The following is a 12,512-nucleotide window of genomic DNA, read 5'->3' as shown; positions in this document are numbered from 1 at the left end:
ACAAAATAAGGAAGTGTCTTTCTGATAGAGAAAACAGTGCCCTAAAAATGTCTTAGCTGTAAACAATCATTCTATCCCTGACACCTGGGGACATGCCAGAGTAGAGGCTTTCGGAATTCAAGCACTGGAGAGCTCGATGTGTGTAAAATTGAATCTCTCCGCTAAGGAAGTGGATATGGTGTGAGGAGACACCCAGGTGACTGACACATCTTCAAACCGCTATCAGCTTCTTCCATAGATCTCAGATGGAGCCAGCTTCTGTAGAGATTCACCAACAAGCCAGCCCAGCCCTCCACCCAGCGGTCCCAGCTAGGTGCCCTTCTCAGGTTTAGATAATTTCCCCTGCTAGAAACAGCAGAGTCTACTCACCCAGGACACGGTGGGGGTTCCGTGTGGACTCTGGGTAGACACTGTGCAGAGTCACACCAGAATCTACACTACCCAGGACGCCAGAAATCCCATCTCCAGGGGCTACCCCAACCACAAAATGGAAAGAAAGGACCAAACACCAAGAAGGGAAGAGAAATAAAAGCCACATGGCTCACACCCACCTCCGTGAAGAAGCCTGCTATCCCGGCCTGGCAGGAGCCATGTTCCTCCCCATACTTCTTCTTATACTCTGGAGGAAGGGAGAGAGAAAAGCAGACCACAGCCATGTCAGTATGTGTCAGGCATGTGCCGATCTGGCCACTTCCCCCATGCCGCTTATGGCTTGGCCCAGGGATACGATCCAGGCTGAGGCACAGGAAGAAAGTCTTCGGGCTCCAAGACTCAAAAATCTAGGCTCTGAAGCCATCAGGTGGCCAGGCTGCCAAGTGCCCCCAGGGGATTTACCTCCATTCATGAGGAGAAAGGGGAGTGACAGTCACAGTCATTAGCCAGGAGGCTGGTGACAATTACACCATTGACTTCAGAGAGGACTAAGGTCCCTAGAGGGCCCAGGGAGTTAAAAACAGGATTTAGAAATGGAAGTCTGTGGACATTCCCATGTGGAGTCCCCTGGAAGAAGGCCAGCTCCTCCCACCCCCAGAGCAGAGCAGTCTCTGGCAGTCTGTCTTCTCCTGAGCAACCAGAAGCCAGCCATCCACCTGAGGAAGAGAAGCCGGGTCCCAACATGTAGTCACACTCTAGAGATGTGCAGACCTAGTGTGTGTACTCAGCCTCATCTGCCTTGTGTGTAAGAAGCACAGAGAGCCCCAGGGGCCAGAAGGAGACTGAGCTAGGCCTGGGGAATTAGCTGAATGGTGGAAGCATGTGGGCCATGTTCAGTCCCCAGAAACAGTGCTTCCAAAAAGGCAGAGCTCGTGCGCACTTGTAATCCCAGCACTAGAGAGCTAGACACAGGAGAACCCCTGATGCCTGTGTGGTGAGCCTCAAAGCCAGTGAGGGACCTGTCTCAAAATTCAAGGTAGGTGGCATATGAGGCTGACTTCTGCCTTCCACGTGCAGGATTGCACACATGTGCACACGCTAACACACATAAACACAATTGATCATGCAGCCACAGGCACACCATTCAGCATAAGGGACATTTCTGTTGCTGTTTTGCTCTAAGTCATGCAGGAGCAGGGAGGCCACCTGAGGGTCGTTTGTCAGGTCCCAGGCTTTGCCTTCTTCCCTCCCTCCCATCATTTCTGTGGGCCTCCTGTCCCTCGAAACATATCTCTCCGTTCTTCAAGAGCTAAGAGTGCCAATTCTCAGAGAGGTAAAGCAAGTCACCAAGGGTCACACAGCTACTTAACCCACGGTCTTTTATCTCTGTGGCCTAATGGGGGTTTTGCAAAGTGAGTGATTTTGCAAGATCAAGAGGTTGACTGACTGACTGAAGTCATCTCAGGGGTAAAGACAAGGAGGTAAGGACACGAGAGGCCCCTCGAACTTTTCCGATGGTGTGGCAATAATATAGCTGGAGACTAGCAGGGTGGGGCAGCCCAGTAAATAACCCAGTGACCCCCTGCACTGTCCCCAGGCTCTTAGCGAGTCTCTAGTACCATTAAAGGTAATGGAATTACGTTTTGAAAGACACTAAATAAATAATATGGAGGAACAAGGAAGCCATGATTGCAACAGGACTCTGCTTCCAGAAGCTCCAAGTGTGAGCTCCAGGCAGAAGGGAAAAAAGACTCAGGGGAAATAGAGGAAGAAATTCAGTTTCCAACAACACACCACAGAACTGGGCACGGTTTCCAGTAACTGACCATTAATCCCGGCTAAATTACAACAGAATGTTAGCTGAGTTGCACCTCTCCTCTATGAGGCTAGCATCAGTTCTTCCCGCCTTGTCCGGTCTGGTCACTATGCAGAAGATTCCCTGGCTACCAGACGCAGCCCAGAATCTTACACTGGGGGCTGAGGGTAGAAGATATGGGCAAAGAAATAAATTCTATGTCAATGGCTGGGCATAGAGATGGTACAAAGGGAAAATAAATCTTGCCTCAAACAGCACAATGTGGGACTAGCTAGAAAGATGGCTCAGCAGTGAAGGATGCCTGCTGCTCTTCCTGAAGATCTGAGTTTAATTCCCAGCACCCGTGCTCGGCCACTCACAACTGCCTCCCAGGGTATCGGACACCTTCCTCTGGCACCTGCACATATGTGAGTACACACACACACACACACACACACACACACACACACACACACTGTGATGGTTTGTATATGCTTGGCCCAAGGAGTAGCACTATTAGAAGGTGTGGCCCTGTTAGAGTAGGTATGTTGCTATGGATATGGGTTTTAAGACCCTCATCCTAGCTGCCTGGAAGCCAGTATTCTGCTAGCTGCCTTCAGAACAAGAGGTAGATCTCTCAGCTCCTCCTGCACCATGACTGCCTGGATGCTGCCATGCTCCCACGTTGATGATAATGGACTGAACCTCTGAACCTGTAAGCCAGCACCAATTAAAGGATGTCCTTATAAGAGTTGCCTTGGTCATGGTGTCTCTTCACAGCAGTAAAACCCTAACTAAGACAGCCATGCATGTATGCACACATACACACACACACACACACACACACACACACACACACACATAAAACAAGTCTTTTTAAAAATAGAACAACAGCAAAAAAAAGATTGAAATGTTCATCTTAAGCAGTTAGGTATAAAGCTCGGAATGTCGGGTAAATGGTTTTTTTCACCTTACAGACTCTAAAGCTAAACAAGCCACTGTAATTCTTGCATGTGTGTGTGTGTGTGTGTATGTGTGTGTGTGTGTGTTCCTTTTTGGATCCAGTGTTTGGATGCAGGTTAACACTCAGGTGTACTAGTGAGAATGTGTATGAAGGGAGGTGGACAGCGTTGGGCACCGGTCTTCCAGAGCCATCCACCTTTGGTTTTTGAGGTGAACCTCAAGATCACTGGCTACGCTAGGCTGGTCCACCAGTGATTCTGAGATGACAAGCCCAAACCACTGCACCCCTCAGGGGGTGGAACTTGGGTTCTCATGCTTGCAGGCTAGGCACTTTACAGTCTGAGCTTCCCCCAGCCCTGTGGCTATAACTCTTGACCATGAGACGATCAAGGAGACTCTGACATTAAGAACCCAATGAGACCATCTTGCCTGACACTGTTCAGCTTTATAAATTTGACACAATAGCAATTATGTGCAAATGGTATTCTTTTCAAAGCCCTTGGAGTCTCTTTATAGCGGAGACTCTAAAGGCAGTTCACAAAGACACATCACCACGCCTCTATCAATGCCTTCCAAATTGGGAGAGTGTTCCCTGCGCTGAGAGCCAAGGTTTCTAAGAGCCCCATCCTGGCCCAGGCTCATGTCCTACAGGGAAACATTGTCACTAGCACTCCAGCCTCAGGTAGCAGGGGACACTGTTTGGAGACCAGCCAACATTTCTCCAAGCTGGCACTGCTCTATTCTAGGGTTAGGGGATGTGGGGCAGACTAGCAGGAGCTTAGTCATTTCTGGTTACTAGGTCTGGAAGCTCCAGAGGGAGGGCAAATGTGGGGCCCCACCTGTACCCTACTACCCAGAAATCCTTTCTAGAGGACAGGCCACATCCCAGCCTCCCAGAAACCTCTATGATTTTGTCACGAGCTCTCTCAATGTGAAGCAGGACTGTGTATTTTCCTTTGGCCTCCTGTCCTACCCTGACCACATACACTCGGGGACAATGGTAGCCTGGTTACTCTCTTCTAGGTTACTCTCTTCTAGGTGCCCTAGGAATCTACAACCTTCCAGATGCCCCCTCAGCTTCTCTGCCCAGGTGCCCTTACAGGTACAGGTAACGGCACACAAATGATAGACTTCCCGTCACAAAAATGATGAGTTTATTTGCCTAAATGTCCTGAATGCCAGGCTGGTATCATTTACCCCACTGCACTTGACTGTGCTCTGTCACCTGGTCACACACTTGCACTGGACTAGAGACCCAAGTAGATGTGCACAAGGACCATGCATGGTGGCTCTCCTGCCACCAAGGTCCTGAACTCTGAATCTCTCTGTACCCCATGGCCTTCTCATTTACCCTTCCCACCTTCCACCAGTCATGTTCCCTCAGTGCTATTCAGGACAATTTGAAAAGGCTCTATACCCCAAGTGCTGAGAATCATGGATTCCAGAGCCAATGCTACCACCAACCCCAAGATCTAAGGACATACAAGGGTGCGATGAGAGGGGAGATTCCCAGCCCAGATCCCTCTGGGCTTCCCACACTGACTCTACCCTGAGCAGGTCTGTGTTCTCTGTAGACTGTCGGAGAAGCAGGACAGAGCATCCATCTCTTCAGTCCATGGCACGCTTGCTATGACTGTCCCTGACTATCTCTGAAGACCTGAGAGCAGTCACATAGCACACATGAGACAGCCTGTCCCCAAATGCTACAGCAATGGGATGTCACTGTGCCTGTACTCATGGCCACTGAGCAGAGTGAAGCCTTCTGAAGCAGAGTGGGCAGCTTTACCGAGGACCCTTAGCCCCCATCCGTCTCTGAGCGCAGCAACGGCAAGCCATGGCGGCTTGAACCCCCACATTGCTAAGCCCAGACACCCCAATCCTTTTCAGTTACAGGAAACTAGACACAACATCATGGGACTGGGCATGTAATTCTTCTGGTAGAATGCTTGTGTGCATGCCAAAGGCCTGGGTTCCTCGTGAATTGGGCATGATGGCACATGTCTAAAACCCTAGCATTCAGGTGGTGGAGGCAGGAGGATCAAGAGTTCAAGATCATTAAGGGCAGCATGAGACACTGTGTCTAAAACAAACAAACTCAGAGACAATATCTTACAGACGCTAAGGGTCTAGTACCCAGAGAGTTGTGCTAATATAGTCAAATACTTAAAATGTTCTTTCAAATAAAAACGTAAACACTTTGTTCTGCTTATCTAGACTTGAGTTGGAGGAATGCCCTAAGCACAAAGCTATGGAAGAGGTCTGGGTAGAGCCAGGGGCAAGGGGCTGGCCCCAGTAGAGCTGAGCCCAAGAACATGAGTCACACCCTTGTCTCCATTGAGCAGTCCAGGAAGCACAGGGTGGAGGAAGCCAGAAGGAGCTGGAGATGACCTCCAGCCCCCTGTGTTCCCAGGAAGACCTTTCTGCACAAACACAAAAGCAGTGGGTCCAGGTGACCCTGGGCTTGCTCACTCAGTCTCGAGGAGTCCCCACAGACATAGCCACACAGAGAACAGCAAAGTACTAGGCTCCCTCCCGCTGTTACAGGATAGAACATGTATCTACCTCAATGACACAGGAGAAACAGACTCTATGACAGTGGCTCGCCTTCTCTGTAATGTGCCCAGCTGTTTGACCCAGGGAAACTGAGGTCACTGAACAAAGATGGGGCTAAGCAAGAGGACCTGGAAGCAGTGTGGAGACCTCTCTTATGTGGGTGGCTTTGATGTGCCTGGCTGGCATCACACACTTTAACTCATCAAGTCCCGGGCTCCTCCTTCCGAAGTGGTAGCCTTTCTCTTGGTTTAGCTGTTGGTTTCACAAACCCTGTCTAAACAGAAGGCAATTCCAAAATGAAGAGAAGCAAGGGCTTCTAAGACCCACAGTCTACTCTGAAGCTAGTGAATGGTGATTAACATTAGGAAGCCATTGAACTGGATGCTAAGGGTAAACTCTCGGAGCTCCATAGATCAATGGTGCATCCATTCTTCATAAGACCCTCACTTTCAATTGCATGTTGGAGAAAATATGATTTTCCAAAGCCATTAACCATTCTCTCTCTCTCTCTCTCTCTCTCTCTCTCTCTCTCTCTCTCTCTCTCTCGGAGGGGAGGAGGAGGAGGGCGTGACCAAGGAATGCTAAGTGCTTTAACAGTTGAACATTAAACAATGACTTAGGAATCAATGTGTACAGGTATTCAGGTACACGCGTGCTCTTGTGTGTCTATAAAAACTTCTAGGACCTAGGTTGTGGCTGTGATGAAACACCGGCCTAAAACAGCTCGAGGAGAAACATGCTTTATTTCATCTGACAGCTCACAGCCCATCGCCTATGGAAGCCGAGGCAGGGACACAAAGGCAGGAACAGAAGCGGAGAACATTGAGAGGTGCCGTCCACTGGCTTGCTTCCCCCATGGCTTGCTCAGGGTCACTCTTAGCCAGCCCAGGACACCTGCTCCTGGGGGCCCTGCTCACACTAGGCTGGAGCCACAGCCATCAGCAACCAAGAAACAGACTTGATCACAGGCCATTCTGAGAGATGCAATTCCTCTCTGAGATTCTGTCTTCCGATTTATGTCTAGGTTTGTGCTAAGCTGGCAGAAACTAATTATGACAATCCACAAAGAACACAAACACGTACAATTTGTCTTTATAAGTCTGACTTATTTCACTCAAATGATGGTCTCAGGCTTTATCTAATTTGTATTGAACGACAGAATTTCACTTTTTAATGAGTCAATTCATACACACATATGCTTGTGCGTGCATATGCATATACAACTTTCTGCGTGTATCCTTTTGATTGGCATCTAGTCTGTCTTATACCTTGGCCTTTGGCTGGCACCACAGTGAGCATGGATATGCAGATGTCCCTGTGAGTGTAGAGCCCTTCATATATGTATACAGACAGAAATAGGACAATATAGTACTCATATGATAGCTCTCTGTTTAGCTTTTGGCAAAGCCAGTGTGTAGGCACGCACGTGTGTGCAGATGCCCTTGCCTGTGTATGCGCACGGGGAGACCAAAGCTTACCTTAGGTGTCTTCCTCAATCGCTTCCTATTTTTTGACAAGATCTCTCACTGAACCCCGAGCTCCTGGATGTGGCTAGCATGGCTGCTGAGTCTCCCAGCCCAGCCCAGGAATCAGACATGAAGTGCCACCCAGGTCTTTATGTGGGTACTGAGGGTCTGAAGTCAGCTCATGCTCACACAGTAGGCACATTAATCTCAGACCTGTCTCCTGCTCAAAACTAGTCTTAACACACTGGTCTCAAAGTCATTTTCCAGTTGTCCAGCTCAGCTAGAAAATAAAGTATCTGGGAAAATAGCTTTCTAGCCTTAAATTATTTCCAAAGATCACCAAGGAGTGATAAATCTCTCAGTAACTGAAGATAAAGCAAAAATTTAGGGGTCTGTGCTTATTAGCGGACAGGTCATTAGTAATAAAACGAGCATTTACCTCCCCCAAAGGGAAGAGATAAACTACCTTCCGTTCTGATGGACTTCCGTCTACGTGGGAAATAAGAGTTATGCTATAAATAGCGAGGTTATAGAGGAAGAAGGAAAAACGTCTTGAAGCAGTTCCCGAGTAGACTGTGGCAAGTCCTGAAAGCCAACTGCATCAAGCAATTAAGCAAGAAGGGCATTTGACGAGAAGAAAAGGATTACAGAGCCAACTGCATCAAGCAATTAAGCAAGAAGGGCATTTGACGAGAAGAAAAGGATTACAGAGAATATTTAATAGTTTTGACCTTTTACATCCATTTTGTAGGTCAGGGTGACATTGTTCACAGCCAGCAGTTCAGCTAACACCACAGGGCTGCTGCGTTAGCCTCAGTCAGCAGCGAAGGGCGGGGCTGTTGACGTCTATCTCACCCATTTCTGCCACCTCTCATGCTGTCTTTCCAGAGGAAGGTTTACCATCACGGGAAAACAGGTTGTTTAAAATGTTACTGTATGGTTACAAAGGAATATTATGCTGCCTTGAAATGGAAAGGCATGTTGATGCATTCTAGGACATGGAGTATATCCCGAGGAGACAGGGCTAAATGAAGTTAGCAAGTCACACAATGGAAGGTTCTGCTTGTACCCAGAGTGAGCTAACTCATGAAGAAAGTGGGGAGGTTCTTGCCAGGAGCTGGAGAAGAAAGAGATGGAAAACTGCTGTTGACCAGGGATGGTTTCGGATAGGAACCATGCAAGACTTCTGGAGAGAGGTGGCAGCTGCCCTGTGTGGACAAGAATGAGGCACACTTCAAAAATGGTTACATGTTCATTGTTATGCATATGTTGGGCAATAAAATATTACAAGGAAAATCGTCTGGAGAGATGGCTCAACTGTTAAGAGCAGTTACTGACTGCTCTTGAGAGAGTAGACTTTTAGGTCCAGGGAATCCAACACCCCCTTCTGGCTGTCACAGGCAATGGACTCATGCACATACCTACCTACACACATGTGTGTGCGCACACATGGACACACGTGCACACACACACATGCACACACAAAACTAAAAGTAAAATAAACATTTTTAGCCCATTAATGGTTGCTTCCACTCAGGATTAGAAAGCAAGATTTTGCCTCCTCCCACTTCAGAAGTGTCAGACTGCAAGCTGCATAACAGCGAGCATCTATTCAGCTTAGTCCACACTGGGTTATATTTCCTCCTGGGCATGAGACAGTCACACTGCAGTGAGAGCTAGCTCCAGCTGAGAACTGACGGCTGAATCGCTCCTGTCATAACCAGTGATAGAACATGAGCAGCTAAACTATGAAAGTTGAATGTGGGGGACTGAGAGAGACCCCGGCTGCAGAGCAGACCTGCCTGCCTCTGGCTGAGTTTCACCAGGCTAATGCTGTCTGCTCTCAGTGACTGCAGGACTCGCCTCTAGGTTAAGAAAACCAAACCAAACAAACAAAAAAAAAAAAAAAACTGAAGTGTGACACTAGAAGTCTACAATGTCCTGAAAAGCCATCAGATCATAACTGGATGTCTTTCCTTGTGCCCTCATTGATCACAAAGGAATCAATTTGCCAACAGAAACAGGCCATGTAGGGAAACCTACGCTGCACTTTAAGGGCCAACAACCCTCCCTGTGCTTAACACACCTTCAGTAAGACCTTCATCAGCTTTCTCTGCACCCCAGTTTTCTCATCTCTACAACAGGAATATGAACACTGATCAGGCAGAGGAACACAAGCCAGTAACAGAAGGCAAAGCCAGGAGATCACCATGGGTCCAAAGTCAGACCAGCCTCCACAGTGAGGTCCAAGGCAGTCAGAGCTACACAGCAGGACTCTGTCTCACAAAACAACAACAAGAAAATGCTGACCCCCAAAATGTTGTGTTCATAAGTATAATTACAGGTTCAAGTGGCCGTCCTACCTTCTAGCTCCTGAAAGGTATTTATTGTCAAGTGAATTCTGATCTGGGTGCTTCTCAGACAACAATCCTCAAGATACTAAGCCACACAGGCACTTTTAAAAGAGACAGAAACTGTGGGCATCTGTAATGTTAGAAGATACAATTTAACATACAGCAATCCCGCTCAATGTGTGGAAAGGTTTTTTGAGGTATAGGATCCATTTTTGTCTAAAGGTCTTGGCTCCAATAAGAAACTTAGACTCTCATGAATCCCAGCATCATTTTCAGAGACCTCTGACCTTCTCCTTTCAGCCCTGATTGTCCTGTGGAGCCAGTCTCCATTTGTGTGTGTGTGTGTGAGAGAGAGAGAGAGAGAGAGAGACTGTGACTGTGTGTTTATGAGTGTGTAAGTGTGTATATGAGACTGAGTGTGTGTGTGCATCAGTGTGTGAGTGTGTGCATGAGTGTAAGAGTGTGTATACGAGACTGAGTGTGAGTGTGTGTGTGCATGAGAGAGACTGTGATCATGTGTGCATGAATGTGTATATATATGAAATTGAGTGTATGTGTGCATGAGTGTGTGTGAGTTTGTGAGTGTGTGTGAGTGTGTGAGTATGTATATGAGACTGAGTGTCAGTGTGTGTGCATGAGTGTGTGAGTGTGTATGTGTGTGTGGATGTAGCCCTCCAGTTTATCTAGGCTGTCTGGCCACCAAGCAGTGAGATCCAGTAATCCTCCTATCTGAACCTCTTCAGAGCTACAATCCAGAGTGCATTTTGAAACTGGCATTTAAAAAAACATGGGCTCTGGAGATTGAGTGGGGTCTTCATGCCTATGCAGCAAGCACTTTACCAACAGAGCCATCTCTCCAGCCCCAGGACCCTCTCTTAACTGTATAAAATATTGAGTAGCATCTTACTGTTTAATTCACCATCTTTATTTAAGTGAGGTAATGTTTGCAAACGCTCTTTAGAAAACAGAAAGCCCTCTGTAAACGCAGGACTCATTATTTAATAAAAATGGAAGGGGCTTCTTCTTGAATTCTTAAGTGGATTGCATGGCCTTTTACAATTCCTTCTAAAAACAAAAGAAATGCACACCCAAGCCTCGACTGCTTTTGATTTGTAAATGGATCATAATTGATTTTTATCCCCTGTGGGGTCCTGCCCTTCAGCATTAAGAAGAGAGGAAAAAATGTCTTCACAATTGAATGCCTTGGTCTGGTTCTTACAGTGGGAATGACCACAGCCTTAAGAAATGCACATGGGAAATAAATGCTCAGCTGCTCTGAGAATTGAAATCAATCTTAAAGCACAAGAAAAATTGATCAATTCGGAACCTTAAAATTCAGATTTAAGAACATTTGCACACAACCTCAGATCCTTTCTATTTACCCGGAGCCAAAGGCTGAACAACTGGATTACACAGATAAGATCTTCAAAGCTATTTAAGAAAATATAACCCAGGCATGGTGCTGCATGCCTGTGACTTCAGCAGCTGGGAGGCCGAGAGAGGGGGATATAAGACCAGTCAGTCTCAGCTTCACAGTGACACCTGACTCCACAAACAAGCAATTGCAAACCTTTCCAGCTCTTCAGATCATTTTAATGCAACCCAGCTCGTACTCCTTAGTTATCGTTGACTTAAAGAAGCATCCACTGGACACCCCTTGAGACAGCTGAAGAATATTACGTGATTTGAAAGTCAACCGGAAAATTCTCATTTATTGAGTTTGGAAAGTATTGGACACTTAAAACACCCCAAATTCCTTGTCAGGAGGTACTGATCACCCCAATTTACAGGAGGGGACACTGAGACCTTCCAAGCTTGTGCAACGTCACCTCATCAGAATGGAGGGACAGAAACTGTCAATTATGTGAGTGTTTGGTGCCACCACATCCTGAAATATAATGGTACTGTCATTGCTACTAACAAACAAAATCTACCTTTATTTATCATTTGTTTGTTTGTTTGCAGGGCAAGGGCATGCGCACATGCTAGTGCACACACGTGCAGGTCAAAGGGCAGCTTATGGAAATCAATTCTCTCCTTCCACCACGTGGGGCCTGGTGCTTAGCAGCAAGTGCCTTTACCAGCTGGTCCTCTCACGGCCCCTCTCTCCGTCGGAGAACACTTTTTGGAATTCTTCTAGGCTGCTCTCAAGTCAGCCCAGACTCATGAGATATTTTTTTCCCCATCACAATAAAAACCATGGGTTGCTTACAGTCTCATGCTGAGTTCTGGCTTCTTGCCTTGGTGGGTTCAAGGATAACGGACAAAAGAAGTGTGTGTACTTGATTTTATCACATGAACTGACTTAAGTTTGGAGAGGCTTTAAATACCCTGGTGTGGTGACTGGAGACATAGCTCAGGCGATCTGACCTCCAGCCTCCAAAGGCATTGCACTCACATGTACCTGTCCACACACAGACAGACACACACACAGACACAGACACACACACACACAATTTAAAATAAGATAACTCTTCTAAAAGCATCCTGGTGTGTTTAAGTAACTAATGTTTGATAGTGCTCACTCTGTTTTTTCTGGTAATCTCCCCAACTCATGAGCATTAAGTTCTTATCTTCTCCCACATTCTGACAAAGACAACATTTGGCCATAATGATACTGTCTGCGGTCGAGACAGGTGTAAACTCGATGTGTTGCTGTAGGGATGCACTGTGAGTTTATCTGATTTTATGTCCTAGTCCTTTTTGATTTTCAATTCCTTCTGTATTTCCTGGTTCCAACAGGATGCTCTGATAGCCTCTCCCATCCAGTAGGAAGCAGCTGAGAAGCCATGAGAAAATGTCCTGTGCCAAACAAGACCAGCGTTTTTGAAGAAAAGGATGGACCATCTAGAGACTGCCATATTCAGGGATCCATCCCATAATCAGCCTCCAAACGCTGACACCATTGCATATACTAGCAAGATTTTGCTGAAAGGACCCTGATATAGCTGTCTCTTGTGAGACGATGCCGGGGCCTAGCAAACACAGAAGAGGATGCTCACAGTCAGC

At 47.0% G+C, this 12,512-nt stretch overlaps 1 protein-coding gene across 1 annotated transcript in view; it reads right to left on the bottom strand.

The window, feature by feature from the left end:
• Positions 1–12,512, bottom strand: part of Itga9 (integrin subunit alpha 9) — a 289,069-nt gene that overhangs the window by 242,319 nt on the left and 34,238 nt on the right. Inside the window, exon 5 of the mRNA XM_021172021.2 lies at positions 552–619. Coding sequence (XP_021027680.1) covers positions 552–619 — 68 coding nt within the window. The remainder of the gene's footprint in view (positions 1–551; positions 620–12,512) is intronic.

Source organism: Mus caroli, chromosome 9 (genome assembly GCF_900094665.2).
Source record: "Mus caroli chromosome 9, CAROLI_EIJ_v1.1, whole genome shotgun sequence".
Taxonomy (NCBI): Eukaryota; Metazoa; Chordata; class Mammalia; order Rodentia; family Muridae; genus Mus; species Mus caroli.
The sequence above is the reverse complement of the archived record's forward strand: the minus strand, read 5'-3'. Positions and strand labels throughout refer to the sequence as shown.